Source organism: Microtus oregoni, unplaced genomic scaffold (genome assembly GCF_018167655.1).
Source record: "Microtus oregoni isolate MIOR12 unplaced genomic scaffold, Mior012 000009F_ref0000495, whole genome shotgun sequence".
Taxonomy (NCBI): Eukaryota; Metazoa; Chordata; class Mammalia; order Rodentia; family Cricetidae; genus Microtus; species Microtus oregoni.
Window position 1 is genome coordinate 57,428,090 of NW_024543068.1, and position 17,369 is coordinate 57,445,458.

At 36.2% G+C, this 17,369-nt stretch overlaps 2 protein-coding genes across 2 annotated transcripts; both read left to right on the plus strand.

The window, feature by feature from the left end:
* Window positions 1-945, plus strand: LOC121452171 (olfactory receptor 10AG1-like). Its single transcript, XM_041658019.1, has one exon. It carries the CDS (start codon window positions 1-3, stop codon window positions 943-945), a length of 945 nt encoding a protein of 314 aa, XP_041513953.1.
* Window positions 946-6,432: 5,487 nt separating this feature from the next.
* On the plus strand, window positions 6,433-7,410 carry LOC121452172 (olfactory receptor 10AG1-like). Its single transcript, XM_041658020.1, has one exon. It carries the CDS (start codon window positions 6,433-6,435, stop codon window positions 7,408-7,410), a length of 978 nt encoding a protein of 325 aa, XP_041513954.1.
* The last annotated feature ends 9,959 nt before the right edge of the window (window positions 7,411-17,369 follow it).

Here is a 17,369-nt window from a genome sequence, read left to right on the forward strand (position 1 = left end):
ATGAAACACACAGGCATCAAAGAAGAGGACAATGCATCCACAGTGACACAATTTCTCCTCCTGGGATTCTCTGACCTTCCCAACCTCCAAGGCCTTCTATTTGGAATGTTCTCCATTATGTATGTGACTATCATAATTGGAAACAGCTTCATTATTGTGGTAACCAGAATTGATCCTACACTACACAAACCCATGTATTTTTTCCTGACTAATTTCTCTTTTCTGGAAATCTGTTATGTATCAGTCACTCTGCCTAGGATTCTGTACAGCATTTGGACCCAGGACAGAAGCATTTCTCTTCTGGCCTGTGCCACACAAATGTGTTTCTTCCTAATGCTGGCAGCTAGGGACAGTATTCTCCTGGCTGTGATGTCCTATGACCGCTATGTGGCCATCTGCAACCCTCTGCACTATCCACTAGTCATGAACCAGACAAAATGCACACAGCTGGCAGTGGGCTCCTGGCTTGGTGGCATGCCTTTCCAGCTAGGGCAAACCTGTCAGATATTCTCTCTACATTTCTGCAATGCTAACCGGATAGATCACTTCTTCTGTGACATACCCCCTGTACTTAAGCTGGCCTGTGGAGATACTTCTCTTAATGAGCTGTACGCCTATGCAGTGGTTATCTTGCTAGCTACAATCCCTTTTGTATTAATATTGACCTCATACAGCAAAATTATTGCCACCATCCTTAGGTTGCCAACTGCTGAAGGACGGGCAAAAGCCTTCTCCACATGTTCCTCACATCTGGTGGTGGTGCTTTTGTTTTATGTCTCTGCATCTATTACCTACTTAATGCCAAAGTCAAGACATTCTGCATTAAGTGACAAACTCCTCTCTCTTTTTTGCACGGTTGTGACCCCCATGTTCAACCCCATGATATACAGCCTTAGGAACAAAGAAGTGATTGCAGCTCTGAAAAGATTATTGGATAGAGCATAGTGCAATGGACTTATGTACAGTGATTGAACCTAATCACAGTTCTCACATAGACTATTACATCTATATTTGTACTTTGTGTTAATTGCTGTTTTACCTCTTTTTTTATTTTTAAATATTATTATACCATTACTTTCTATAGACATACTCCAATTGTAATGTTATATTGTTAATGTTGTATGCTTAATGAGATATTTTAATTAAATTTGTTCTTTGATTTTTTTTCTACATGTGTATAATACATTCCCATTCCTCTCAAAACTCAATTCCGCCATCCTAATCCTTCCCCACATGCAAATCTTTTTTTTCTTTCATAAACTACAGAGATAATTGATGCCCTCTGTGTGATCACGTTTGAATATATTGTGCTTAACCAGCTGAGCGCATTGACTCCTGCTCTCACTGAATTTGCTAGCAGATAAGATTTCTGTAGGCAGAGGAAGTTTCCTCTTCATTTTCATAACTTATTTTTGATGGGGCCCGTTTCATTCAGGCTCAGTGAAGGGAAGAGTAGAAGCTGTTTCTTCAAAATCTCTTTACTTTGTTAAGATCAATTGTTGGTATTTTCTAACTACGCTCCCCTTCCTGTCACTCTCTATTTCTTTTGTGTCTCCTTTTCTAATATTCCTAGTACTTTATTTGGTATATAGGTGTCTTTTACAGAACTGAGTATTCAATTCTTATCTATTGTTAACAGTTTAAGCAGGTATGTTTTGCACATTCGCCATGAAGAAGAGGCAATATGTATCACAATCTCTGTATCAATACAGTAAGCTTAATCAGTCTATTTTCATATGAAATATCTATAAATCTAAATTGCATGATCTACAAAAACTAGCAAACAAAGAGAAAGGTCTCATCTGTGCAGTAACACCATTGTAGTGGTGAAAGTTTAGCTTTATAGAGAATAAGAAATAAACTTCTGTAAAGGGCTTTTTAAGCATTTAAAATTAAATTTCTTTGTAAGCTTTCTTATGATGTTGTAGGATGTTTTTTTTTCTGCCCCTAATACTGGCCTGTGGGTACTTTTGTATTTACTTGCTAAATAAGATATGTCCAGTGTACAATATCAGCATGAACCCTTATCAACTTCCCTCATCCAGTGTTCAGCAAACATCATGAAAGATTGAGTATAAATTTGCAAAAGCCATACAATTGGCAATAGAAGTCTGATAGCTTGAATTTAATTGACTGATGGAGGAAGGTCATTGGTTAATAAAGAAACTGCCTTGGCCCATTTGATAGGCCAGCCATTAGGTGGGTGGAGTAAACAGAACAGAATGGTGGGAGAAAGAGGAAGTGAGGCAGACGCCAGACACCATGCCTCTCCTCTCCAGGGCAGAGGCGATGAAGCAAGCCTCCAGGTCAGACATGCTGAATCTTTCCTGGTAAGACTGGTGCTACACAGATTATTAAATATGGGTTAGGCAAGATGTGAGAATAAACCATTAAGAGGCTAGAACTAATGGGCCAGGCAGTGTTTAAAACAATACAATTTGTGTGTTGTTATTTCGGGGCATAAACCTAGCCAGGCAGCCGGGTGCAGGAACTCAGCCCGCAGCTCCCATTACAATTGACTCCTGTAATCTAATTGAGATTGACATTATAATAAAATATGGTTTTGTTAGAGTACATATGGAGGAAGTTGCCACTTTAGGGAGAAGGCTTTCTTTGCTCAAGATACTTTCCAAAGTCTCAGACAATTTCTTTTTGTCTGCAAGATGTAGGACTCTCAGCTACACCTACAGCACTACATCTGCCTTCATGCTACCATGTTCTACACCATGATGGGAATAGACAGAACCTCTGAATCAGTAATCTGCAGTTTCAATTAAATATTTTCCTTTATAAGTGTCACCATGGTCCTGGTGCCTTTTCACAACAATGAAAATGCTAACTGCAACAGAAGTTGGTGATTCGAAACTTTGGAGGTGTTGTGTAGGCCTGTTTACGTTTTTGCTTGACGTAATATATACTTTGGACATTTGAATTAAAAAAGCAGAAAGATACTTTAATCACTGTTAAATGAGCCATAAGTAGGAGCATGTAAAACAGTGTTACTGGAGTTGAATTGATGAATTATGGGAATCAAGAGGTTTCAGAGGAGAAGAATGATATTATGTGACCTAGAGACTGGCTTTGTGATTTTTTTTTGAAGAAATGACTGCTTTTTTGCCCTTGTCTGAAGAATCTGTCTGTAACTTAATTGAGTAGTAATGGGTTAACTTGTTTGGAAGAGGAAATCTTAAAACAGCTTAGTATAGACACTGCTCTGTATTTATTAGTGGCAGCTGTAATACAGTTTGTAATAAAAGGTAGCAAGCTGAGCAGAGTAAATTACAAAATGTAAATTTTGAGGAGAAAAGTGTTTCAGGAAGTACAATGGAGCTAAGTCCTGTGTTCAAGGAGATAAATGGCTAAGAAATGGAAGATGGGAAGTGCTCACAGTGACAAAGTACCACCCAGATAAGATTCCAATTTGTGAAAGGAAACTAAAGGAAAACTTGCTGATGGATATGCTGAGGAACACCTTTTATCCCAAAACTAGGAAGACAGAGGCTGGTGTATCTCTGAACTTGAGGGCAGTCTGGTTTACAGAACAAGTTTCAGGAGAATCATGCTTAGGCAGTGAAGGACAGAAAGCTGATAAAGACCTAATGGAATGAAGGGAAAATATTCAAGGCCCTTTAAGCAGCAGAGCTCAGCACCTTCAGCCACATGATTCTGGCTTTAGGGTTAAATATAGAAGAAATGGGTTAGGGGATTTGCCTCCATTCTCCAAGAAAGCTCCTGAAGTCAGGTATGTGTCATGACTGCCCTTGAATGAAGGTTTAGTAAAGTTGTCACTGTATGAAGCTTCGAAGTTGGTGCCTGGATGGAGAACAAAGATGTTAGAGACACAAGAGTCATGTGATAATGGGATGTTGAATATCATATCAAATGAACATTGTTTGATGAACTTTAACCAAGTGAATCTATAAGAATCCAGAAATTAAAACAATCTTTACTTTCAGGAGTCAGCATTTAAGCACAAGGATGTAGGGGATAATGAACTTCCACCCCTAATTGAGGAGAATTTTGCAGTTGGTGTGTTCTTGGGGCAATAAAATCAATTTTCTATAAAGATGTATTGGTCTCTAGTGGTTTTACTCTGTCTAAAGTAGATGATCCTTTCCCAGGAGCACAAATTTGGTTGCATGAGATTTTGAAGTAAAGATTTCTAAATTGGGGCAAGACACAGAAAAGATCTAGAGGTTGTAGGAGTTAGGGGATGGGTTAAGTGGTGAATGTGATCAGAATACCTTGTACAAAATTCTCAAATCATCCTATAAAAATGATTTTCATGTGTGCATTTCTTCTGTGTGTATTGCTGGATTGCAATTTACTTTTCAAACTTTTATGCATTAAAAATAGTCTCTAAATGACAATGTGATCTTGCAAAGAATTTTCTGAAACCCAGTAGTCCATGTGACTTTGATTATTATCTAGGAATGGCATAATCAGAATTCCTAATTACAAACCACAAAAGTATACTTTATTATGAGTGTAAGATTATTTTTTTGGAAATTGTTGGAAAGGCAATGTTCTAGTTTCTGAGATACTTCAGTTATTGTTATATTTTAGTCAATCACAAAATATTTACTTGGTACTTTAGTAATAGGATATAAAACAGACCAAGATATATTTCATTTATAATGTATGCAGAGGTACAAGGAGTGACAGTAATGCTATTGTAAAAATATACATGATTCAGAACACAATGAAAATGAGATTGGGAAAAGTGTTCTAAAGTAGCAATAGAAATGCATGTTGGATGAGTAAAAATGACTGTATCCTTAAGATAATTGTGTAAGGTGTGACCCATAAACACTTGCCTAAATTCTGCTCATTATTCATGCTGTTTGAGGTTTTGTTGCCTATTTTTTTAAAGTTGATTTAGGAATACAAACTCCACTGCTGAAAAGGGTTCTAGTACTCTAAATATGCAAGATAAAGAGCCCAGAATGTAGGGAAGAACATAGGCTCATTGTCCTTTAGGACAGGATGATCTGGTTTTGTGAGTCAGGAGAAAAATAAAGGAAAGCAAAGCCTTGTCAGTAAGATCCTCAACTGCAACACCTAGAAATACTTCACATCTTTCCCTAAAGTAAAACTAGCAATTATTAGCATCTGACTTTGAGAGGACTTCCCCAAATTACAAGAGTCATCTATGCCAAAAAGAGTTTACAACAAAGATGGGTCCATTCAGGAGTCATGACTCTGAAATAGAACAAGAATAATTACCATCTGTGTGTCTACTAGAAATCATATTCACACATGAGTCCAGGTGGTCCCCAGGGGTAATGTACGTATTTCATTTTAGAGTAATAAATGCCCAGCTATTACCTTTTGCTGGCAGTGATTTCCTGAGAAGGGTTTGATAAGACCCAGGTTAAAAGACACTACTACTATCCAAAGTAATTTGATGACGTTAAATCAAGGTAATGATTCATTTTGTTGCTACGGTATATAACTTAGGATATCTCTGAACTTAAAAATTAAGTCATTGAAGCAGGAACCACGTAATTCTGAGAATATCCTCTAAAGAAACTAATGATTTACCTCAGTTCCTGTATTAGTTCATTTTCTTAGCTGAAAAGAAAGAATACTTATTTTAAGTAATATTAGTGACAATAATGTTGTTATTAATGTATTTGAAATTGTTATAATCTAGTACTAACAAAAGTAAGAAAGTATGAGGAATTTTTGTCTACTGAAATCTATTCATTGTTTATATTGATTCAGGGTAGAAATTAATGTTCTCAATGATATGTAGGTGAAATATAGCTTAAGAAAAACTACACATGAGATTTCTCAGAATTTCAGAGAAAATTATGGAGAAGAATTCTACATTAAGAAGAGCACTACAATGCATAATTTGAGCAATAGCTTCTACTCATTAAGTTCATGTTAATGATATAAAAATATTACATTTTTCTTTATTCACAAGTCAATTGAACCTATATACTCCTTTCAGCAGGAAAGTGCTTTAACAAGTCTGCCAGAATTAGTATTTTCTGCAAACCGGATCCGAGCTGCTGAGCTGAAAATTTTGCTGAGCAGAAAGTTGAGGCTAAGGTTTTCATACCTGGAATATTTCAGAGGATAAAAGTAAAGAGTAGAGTCATAACAAACGCCTTTTCTTCAGAAAGTATTAACTTTAGAAATTTGATTCTAATTAAAATTTTAAAAGGAAGACTTAACTCATTTTAAATGAAAAGCCACAAAAATTTTCAAGGAAAAAAAATCTGTAGGGAACAAAGATGTAATAGAAATATATGTATTCAATTGTTTTCAGCAACATATTTGTTTTTGAAGTATCAACTATCATAGTCAGAGTAAGGTGAACTGGAATTTAAAATATAATATGAAATATGTTCATATGACTCGGTTATTTTGACAATTCAGTGCAGTTCATGATAGGATTGAATTGACTACTTCATATTTAACATGCCTACAGGTGAAGATCAATTTAAAACAGAAAAATCGAATGTCTCTACACTGATAGAATTCATTCTTCTAGGGTTTTCTGATGTTCCTAGTCTGCAGTGGACATTGTTTATGATATTTTTGTTCATGTATCTGGGAATTCTGATATGCAACAGCATTATAATACTGTTAGCAAAAACTGACCCTGCTCTCCAGACCCCTATGTATTTCTTCCTTAGCCACTTTTCCTTTTTGGAAGTCTGTTACGTAACAGCCACTATCCCAAGAATGCTTATGGATCTTTACACCCTAAAAGGAAACATTTCTCTGCTTGCCTGTGCAACACAAATGTATTTTGTCCTTATGTTGGGAGGTACAGAGTGCCTCTTGCTGGCAGCAATGGCCTATGACCGCTATGTGGCCATTTGCAAACCTCTACAATATTCTTTACTCATGAAGGATAAGGTGTGCTTGCAGCTGGTAGCCACCTCCTGGATCAGTGGAATTCCAGTAGAAATTGGACAGACCTACCAGATATTCTCTCTGCACTTCTGTGCTTCTAACAAAATTGATCACTTCTTCTGTGACATCCCCCCACTACTCAAGCTTGCTTGTGGTGACATCTTTGTGAATACAGTAGCTGTCTATGTTGTTGCAGTGATGTTTGTCATGGTTCCATTTCTTCTGATCCTTGTCTCTTTTGTCAAGATTATCTGCAACATTATGAAATTGTCTTCATCCAAAGGGAGGGCCAAGGCTTTTTCCACCTGCTCTTCTCACCTGATAGTTGTAATCTTGTTCTACGGAACAGCTTGCATCACTTATTTACAACCTAAATCAAAGCAGTCAGAAGGAATGGGGAAACTGCTGTCTCTTTTCTACACTATTTTAATCCCAGCTTTGAATCCTGTTATATACACTCTGAGGAACAAGGACATCATGATGGCACTGAAAAAATTGCGGAATAAGTTATTGACGTGGTGGAAAAGTTTAATATAGTAAAACACAGATGCATACATCATGTTGAAAGTCTGTTTTGTGGATAACAATTTACAATGTTTAAAAAGACACTTGTTACCTAGAGCTTATTGTAATGAGCAAAACCAGTATGAATGAATGAACTCATTGTGAAAATGTAATTTTTGAGATCTATTAATGCTCTTATTGCTATCTATTGTATTTCCAGGCAACTTTTGTAGCATGTAAGACCGGTAAGTTACCACCAGGTTTTGGGGTCATTTGCTAAAATGAGCTTTGTGTATCCTTTTTAGTCCTGCTTAGGTTTGCTGTTCGCTGTTCTTCAGTTTGCATTTGTCATAGCTGATCACGTCCTTCAATTTTCTACAATTGTTGTGTTCCTCCATTTGTGCTTAGGTGTCCCTAATCTATGGTTTTTCTTAACACAATGCTCTCTGTGTCTGTTTTCTAAACTTTAACATTTGTGTTTTGTGAGTTTTTGCATTGATTTGGCTCCCATGACAACTAATTTTGATCATATTTTCAATATGTTTTTCTAGAAAAATTTGTTTAGAAAATTGATGGTACTTTTAATCTGCCTCTATATTTTTCCATAGTCAATATAATTTCTAAACTGTATGTCTCCTAATGATCTTACTGTCCCACATTTTAAATTTCTCTTAGAACATTCAACTGTCTGTTTAAAATTCAGGTGTTGCTTTAGCTATCTGTTTAGAATTGTAAGTTACCAAATATTTTTGATGAAAATAACCAAGTGAATAGCATTGTTTAAATACTAGATCTCAGTTATGTCACAAAAATAAATGTACATACACATGTATGCAAATTTACCCACATATGTGTCTTCATGTATATATATGCATATGTGTTTATAAATACATATAGATATAAATATATATGGAGAGATAAAAGGAGAGACAGAAATACAAACACAGACAGACAGACAGAAATAGAGAGAGAGACAGAGAGTAATTTTGTTACCTTATGCAGTGACCGGACAAGTCAGAAAACTTGCCCTACCTCATCACATGTTTGAATTCTGTTTGTTTATGTTTACAAATAAAGCAAAAACGTTATTCTTTATATTATATTCAAGGGAGAAATATGTTTCTTTCTTTTTATATATCTTGGTTTTCATAATCTTTATGAATAGTGTAAATACTGAGGAAGATATCCTAAGTGCCTTAAGATTCTTGCATGTAATTTAAAGTATTAGTTACAGATTCATATCTTTTGCCTAATTTCTCTTACATTTAATCATAAACTTTTGCTTTGATTTCCTACCATAATGTGCACTAATATTCTTCCTCATTCATGATAGTATGTTTATATATATAAGAATGGATAATCATAGTAATTTCAACTGTTAATTCAAAATTGTTCTTCCAAGTTATCATTCAAAGTGAATGTTTAAACTTAAAAGTTAAATATGTCACATAAGCCATTTTTTCAAATAAAAACTGCATAAGAATCAAATAAATTTTTACAAGAAAATTGTGATTAATTCAAATAAAGTCAAGGTAAAACCAAATAGAAGAAAGGTCAGAAAGAGTGTAAGAGCCAGAGGACATGGAAGACACCACAAAAACGAGGTCCCTCAATGAACATGAAGAAAGATCATATGAACTCACAGAGACTAAGGCAGCATGCATAGGACCTGCATGGGTTTGCACCAGGTTCATTTAGTATATATTACAGCTTCCAATTTAATATTGTCATAGGATTTCCAAGTGTTTGAGTGAGTAGATCTCTGTTTCTGTGCCTTCTTATGGGCTCTTTTTCTCTGCTTGTTTGTCTTGACCAACTCTAATGTACTAGTTTTTGTTTTATATTATTAGATTATATTTTATTCTTATCATTTATAAACCTGTTTTCTTTGTAATGAGAGAAATAAGTGGACTGGATCTTTATGGGATATGAGATAGGGATAGTATTGAAAGATTAGAGAGTATTGAATTATAATCAGGATAAAGAATGTTAGAACATAGTACGCTTTCAATAAAAGGGGAAACAAGCAATGAGATTAAGCATGACTGAAGGCTATATTCAATGTTGATCCCTGGCATTCGCACAAACAAACACATGCAAACACACAAAAAAATTTAATCTGCCATAGACATCTACACACACACACACACACACACACACACACACTAGAAGGCACACATTCAAGAATAAGAATAAGAGGACAAAAGTTTATAGGACATTCAAGGCTAGACCAGGAGTGTATATTTTAGAAGGTCAATTTTTTTTAAATAATGAAAAAAATGCTTAAATGTACAGTTATAGTCTCATGGTGGGAAATAATGTATGTTAGACAATAATTTTTTAAATGTAAATCAGTCAATAAATAATTTTATACTTCAAAAAAACAAAAAATAATTTTCCCAGTAATAATAAGCAATATGGAAATATGTGGAGAGCCCACAAGACTCTACAGCAAAATTACAGCTAACAGGCCAATAGACAAATCCACAAGAATATGATCTGGTGGAGAACCCGAACGCAGAATTCAGGGAACACCTGTTTCTTTGACAAGTCACTGTTAATTCTGTAAAATTCTTGTAATATCATGATGTTTCTCTCTTCCATAATGTCCCAGGAGTGTATAAATCATAACTTTTTCCATACCAAGAAGCAATTGTGTGAAAGCATTCACTTGACTAAACCTTTGCCCTCATATACAAATCTACATAAAACTAGTCCAACACACATACCCTATGAAAGGACTTCCACAAAGAAAAGAGTACTAAGCAGCATCCACTGAGGAGAGAGAGAGAGTGAGGAGAGAGAGAGAGAGAGAGAGAGAGAGAGAGAGAGAGAGAGAGAACATCTGGTTGGCCCCTCTGTCAGCAAACTCAGGAAGGTATAATCTACTGGTCTTTTGCTCTAGCCTAGCAAGTTACTAATATTCAGTATTTACTCTTCACGTTGGTTTCAATTACCACAAGATCATAGCCCAGGAAATTAACTGTTTTTGTCTTTAGACTCATTTGAACTCAGCCAGCTAGATGCTGATGGAAGTCAAGCACCTTGCCTTAGTTGCAAACCCGCAGGTTGCTGTGGTTACCAACACTGTGTTCCCAGCAGCCAGGGAAGGAAGCAAGTGTTCAGAAAATGCAAAAGCAATCGTTGTGTTTTTCTGCAATTATTAATTATAAACTTCTAATTACACTTCAAAATGTGATTAGTAAACAATAACTTCTTCTTAGAATTTTGTATCACATCTTAATTAATCCTTCAAGTATCTGCCAAGTTTCACAGTCATGCACGTTCTGTGATGCAAGGTGTCTTCATGTGAGATCCACCAGTCCTTGTGATTCTGTGAAATACATTCTTCTTAACTGTCTGTGGATAACCTGGAAACCGTGTGGGATGGGTAGAACTGTAAGAAATACCTAGTGGGCATTTGAGTAGCCACGGAAAGAATAAACATGACATGACAGAAAAAATTTACCTGAGTCAATTTATTTTTATTTTATCCTCATACCTACCCCATTAGTCAGATTTTTGCCTGCTATGGTGGTCCTTCTGAACCATGAGAGGCTTAGTAGATTTATCCCCAATAGAAATAAAACAAAATAAGACATGTACATCACCATTAGATTGATAAATGAAAATGAAAAAAAAATAAACTACTGACAGTTTTACATTCATGTAAGAACAATAGAAACCTCAACCAGTGCTGGCAAATGATGTGTAGTCACACTTTAATCAATAGCTTGTCCTCATCCCTCACCTAGTAAAGGTATGTAGGTATTTCTGTCAGTGTTATCATCAAGGAGGTTCATTGATGTATAAATCTTATTCTTGTTTGTTAAGAAGTTATTAGCTAGGCAGAGGTGGTTCATGCCTTTATAACCAATACTAAGGAGACAGAGGCAGGTGGATTTATGAGATCAAGGCCAGTGCCTGGCCTACAGAGCAAGTTTCAGAATGGCAAGGGATACACAGAGAAATTCTGTCTCTAATTTTTTTAAAAAAATATAAAATACACATGATATTATAGCAAATGATAACAAAAAAAGATAAAAATGAGAAAATAATAAGACATGAAATGAAGATAACTATGTTAGTAAAACAAGATAAAGCTAGACAGTTTATATATAAACAGTCATATGAATTACTTATATTTAAATATAGTTTACTTATAAGATTAAAAATGTGTGTGGAATATCTATGATCTTATAGATTCACTACATATATAAATATAGATGTTATAGATATCACTATCGTGTATGATGAAATGATAAATAACAAATGGGATGTTGTTATTGTTGTTGGGCCTAGTACAGACATATGAGTTGGTTTGATTTCCGGAAAGTAATAATTAATAACTATTCAAGGTGATTTCCAGCTGATTTTCTCATTTTTATTAATCAGTATACCAGAAAACACATATTATCAACAATATTTATAAAAATAAATTATTTCTGTCTTCAGCTAAAATATACTGCAAAAAGGAAAGCCAGAATTTTTGTGACAATCATAGAGAAGCTTTGTATATAGAAGGAATAACACCAAAGAGCATTTATCTTTATCTTTAAGAGACAAATAGGTGGATTGAATCTTAGAGGGGTTAGAAACAAGGTTAAATGATCCAAATTGATGGTAAGAAAAATATTTTAAAAGTATTATTAAATATACAGATAAATACAACCTTTTTCAAAACCTATGGGATATGATAAACACAGTTCTAAGAAAACATATTATTAAGTGCCTAAAATAAATTAATAAAGTCAAAAGGAGAGATCTGATAATAACAATGGCACAATTAAATGATATAGAAGCAAAAAAATAATAACCACTTGAAGAAGTAGTTTGCTATACTTTTTCAACATAGTACTGAAAATGATAATATAGAAAAACACTTACATACTATATAATATATGTGTGTGTGTGTATGTGTGTGTGTACATATTCATACATATTTTTCAATGAAAACAAGTTGATTCTTTAAAAAAATTAATAAGATTAATAAGTTTTGAGACAAATTAACTAAATTATCGTAAATATGCAAATTAATTAAAATAGAGATAAAAAGGGAAACAGAAATTTGGGAAACAAATTTTGGGAACAAAATTTAGGAAAACCAGAGAAATATATGGATATACTTTAAAAATCAGTTCTCTGGCCAGGTGGTGGTGGCGCACGCCTTTAATCCCAGCACTTGGGAGGCAGAAGCAGGCGGATCTCTGTGAGTTCGAGACCAGCCTGGTCTACAAGAGCTAGTTCCAGGACAGGCTCCAAAACCACAGAGAAACGCTGTCTTGAAAAACCAATAGTATTTACTAACTGAATCTAACAGCCTATCAAATAGATTATCCAACATTACTGTGAAAGCTTCATCCCAGAAATGGAATGATAACTTAAGACACATACTCAGTATATGTAATCCACCATATAAGCAGCTTGAAAAACACAATACATGATCATCTCATTAGATGTAGAAAAGAGCATTTCTACAGCACCCATCAAGATAAAAGTCCTGGAGACATAAAAATGTAAGGGATGTACCTTAGCATAATAAAAGCAGTTGACAGAAAACCCATAGCCAACATCAACTTAAATGGAGAGAAACTCAAAGTAATTCCAATGAAATCAGGAGAAAGGCAAGATTTAGCTAATGGGCTTTGAAGAAATGAAATTTTTATTACCTATCTTCAATTCTATTCATACACTTTGTAAATAGAGACTGTTTGTTTGTTTTCCAGCCACCCAGACAGGAATACTCACACAGGAACTATATTAATTGCAACACTGCTTAGCCATTGGTCTATTCACATTTCTAGCTAGATCTTATATCTATTAATCTGTGTATCACCAGGAGGCTTTGGACTACAGGTAAAATTCCAGCAGTATCTTTTTCTTTCCACAGCTACATGGCATCTCCCTGACTCTGCCTACTCTCTATATGTATGAATTCAAGCCTGGATATGTGTTTCACTGCCATAGACCAAAGGAGCTTTATTCATTAACCAAGAAAAGTTGCACATATAGAGAGGAACATCCCACATCACCTCCCTTTTTCTGCCTAAATTAAATGGAGGTTTTAACATAGTAAAATTATATATACAAGGTAGTTATCAAGCAAGAATTACCATTTCAATATTTCTTTATGAGTCTAAAGTTTCATATATAATTTATCTTTTATCCTAAATAAGGAAAACTATAACTATTATTCAACTCCATCAAAAACCCCAGAAGGATATAATATTACCTAAGTAAATAAGAAGTGCAGTGTAAGAAAGTTCCTAAACTCTAGAATTGACAGAGACATCTCCCTGCCAGGAATTCACCCAAAAGTTCTTCTGACACATGGGGATATCCATCTTCAGCCTAGTGGCCCACAGTATCCAGTATACATTTTCATGAAGAAGAAAAGTTGAAAAATTGTTTCATGTATATTGGCAGTTTGTCAGTCACTTTCTTCTTTGTCCTGGGGAATGTCTGGCAGACTCTTTCATGGAGCAGGAACCCTGAAGGACTTTCTCACCTTCTTTAGACAAGTGCGGCAGTCATTGTTTGTGGGTCTTGCATGTCCAAATCATAAAACATACCATTAAATAGTAGAGGCAAGAGCAGTTTCTTGCACCAATGGCTAACCAACTCCATAAGGAGCCTCTTCAGTGCCCATCATCTCTTGAAGTAGGTAGGTGCTGCCAGAAGTAGACATGTCTCACTGTTGAGAGAAGTCTACATTCGTAAGACATTTTAAATGCCATAGTCTGTAATCTTTGAAGTATTGAAGACTATCTAACTGAAATACATTTTTGTATATCTGGAAACTGTAACTAACATTGTTGGGAGCTGTGAACCCCCAGATCCTGAATTTCTTGTAAACAACTTTTTTTCCCCTGATGTGAGTCCCTACAGCTGCTCTGAGCATGAGACACTCGGGAGTTTCTGATGGCAGAGGAATGGTTTATGGTACTCTTGGCTGGGGCATGGCTATGGCTATATAAGCTGCCCGTGAACACAATAAAGGGGGTATTCTTGGGGCATTCCTGTTTCAAGGATGACCCTTGTCTCTGTGTCTTTGTGTGTTTCAATCTATAGCTCCTTGCCTGGTTCACGAACTGTATGGTGGCGCATAGAGCACAGAGTAAAAGGAGTACAGAAAGAATGAAAGGAAAAGAAAAAAAAGTTTAAAAGAGAAAAGAGCATGTGTTTGCATCCCCAGAGATGCTCTGAGGGACACTCCTCAGATAAAGAGGAGGCAGGAGGACGAATTGAAAGCCTCCAAAAGACAGAATTATACTGCTCAAAAAGATAAAAGGTGTTTGTTGGTTGTGTTGTCTTTTGTGTTCTGGACTGAAAAAGAAATTTGACTCTGAGAACTGCAAAGCATTTGATGTGAAATGTTGGTGTAATATAAGGATTTGACATCCCCTGAAATGTTGATGCAAAAATATGGATGTAACGATTTAAAATATCCCCCAGAATGCAGTGCGCCCACTTAGCACGAAGAAGCCAGACAGGTTGGTGAAGTCCAAATTCCCTAAATGTGGAGCCCATTAAGTGGTTCCCTCGAGAAGTAGCTGCGTAAGGTCTCCTAGCCTACCTGCTGCCCGGGCCTGTTGTGGTGGAGCACGCTGATAGGATTTGCTGAAGGAGGCAGAGGCAGGAGGAACTGTCAAGCCATCCTAGAGACTTTGGGATCACCACAGGTACGCTATTGTCACTGCTGCAGCCTCCTTCATGGCAGTTGAAATTTTTGTCAGTCAGATGGCTGCTGTGACTATCTTGTACCAGCATTTAATATCATTCATGCTGACTGTAGAATGAGCATGTTTGCTAGAGTATTTTTCAGTTTATAAGAGCAGTTGGATTTCTTGTGGGATTTGCATGTGCTTAGCTGCTCTACATTTTTCTAATTATATATATAAAGGCGGTGAAATGTTGGGAGCTGTGAACCCCCAGATTCTGAATTTCTTTTAAACAACTTCTTTTCCTCTGATCTGAGTGCCTACAGCTGCTCTAAGCACGAGACTCTCAGGAGTTCCTGATGGCAGGGCAATGGTTTCTGGTGCATTTGGCTGGGGCATGGCTATCCCTATATAAGCTACCCCTGGACACAATATAGAGGACATTTTTGAGGCATTCCTGTTTCAAGGTTGACCTGTGTCTCTGTCTGTGTGTTTCTGTGTTTTAATCACCAGCCCCTTTTCCTGGTTCATGAACTGTATGGTGGCACATAGAGCACAGACGGGTGTGGTGTGCTGCAACCATGATAAAGTTTGACTATTATAAATTACTTTCTACTAGTCCATAATTTTTAATTATACCTGACATTTTTAAATTAGTTCTATAAAGATAACACCTTAAACAAGTGTAGTAATTGGGGGCGGTGGGGCTGCGTTCCCAGCACCCTGGCCACCTGCTCGGCTAGCTTATGCCCGAAATAACAACACACAAACTGTATTCTTTTAAACACTGCTTGGCCCATCCTCTTCTAGGCTAATTCTCACATATTAATTTAGCCCATTTCTAATCATCTGTGTATGGCACCCCAAGGTGCGCTTACCAGGAAGATTCTAGCCTATGTCCATCCTGGGTCGGAGCTTCATCCCGGGGCGGGGCATGGCGTCTCTCTCAGGCGTCTGCTCCTGAGAGGAGAGCTGTCGAGACTGAGCTCACTTCCTCTTCCTCCCAGGGTACTGTTCTGCCTACTCCTCCCACCTATCTTTCAACCGATAAAATGGGCCAAGGCAGTTCCTTTATTAGCCAATGACCTTCCTCCATCAAACAAGAGTAGAAATATGCATATAACAAAATTGACCTTAAGTTTGTATCAATAAACCAAAGTCAATACCAATATAATGTATTCATCTCTATATATTATATTCCCTTATATATATTTTTAGAAACTATGACCATTAATTACTTATAATAAATCCCATTTAAATGGAAACAAATATTTATAAACAGTCATTTGGGAATTTGTTTGTAGTTTTCTATAAACTGCTTCCTGTTGTTTGTTGGGCAAAGTAATTTTAAGGTTCATAGACCTTTCAGTGGGTGTCATTACATCAAATCACATTAGCCACAAAGGAATCGATAGGTTCTCATCTTTTTTGGAAGCAAGTGTAGAACCTTTTTCCAAAGTAACTTATCCTTAGACACAAATTTTGAAGACAAAATACCTTTATGATGGTACAGTTTAGCAGCCCCTAGAAACAAATGTCTCTCTGAAGTTAAAAAAAAATTAAAAAGCACAATAATGTGCATAATTCAGACTCTCTGTGCATATTCCATCTTTATGTGGCTTAATTTTTGCTCTATTATATTTAATATTTATTTTGTCATCTTTACTACCTTGTTCCAGATTTAATCCTGCCTCTAACACAAACCAGCACGAACCAGGAAGCCAACTCTGAAAAGAGAGGCACCTTTGCTTGGCACCAGCAAACAGAGCCTATGTGAAAAAATGCAGCTATCAAGAGACTGTTTCTTGCTCTCACTTTTGTTGGTCTAAAGGTCCTCTTTTTTTTTTAAGCTTTTTTGTTGATCTAATGTGGATCCATGCTCCAAATGGTGGGTGCCATTTTGTAAATGGGGACTGCTCATTCCTTTCCCAACTGCCCAGACACAGAAACTATATTAATTGCAAAACTGCCTGGCCAATAGCCTATGAGTGTATTCCTAACTAGCTCTTACATCTTAAACTAAGCCATTTCTATTCATCTGTGGATCACCACGATTCTGTGGCCTATTGGTAAGGTCCCAGAGGTGTCCTTTGCAGCTACATGGCATCTCCCTGACTCCATCTACTCTCTGTCTCTCCCAGCCTGGCTATATTCTGCTCTGCCACAGTCCAAAGCAGTTTTATTCATTAACCAATAAAAGCAACACATATACAGAAGAACATCTCACAGTTGTTGAGAGAAAAAAAAAGTGTTGTAAATTAAAAACTAAATAGCATTTTCTGTGTATGTCTCTTGAAGGAAGCAGTTTTTGAGGAAAATATTTGACTGAAT

What these genes read in the sequence shown, in the direction of transcription:
- LOC121452172 (XM_041658020.1), top strand. Translation starts at nt 6,433, where the DNA reads ATGCCTACAGGTGAAGATCAATTTAAAACAGAAAAATCGAATGTCTCT.
- LOC121452171 (XM_041658019.1), top strand. Translation starts at nt 1, where the DNA reads ATGAAACACACAGGCATCAAAGAAGAGGACAATGCATCCACAGTGACA.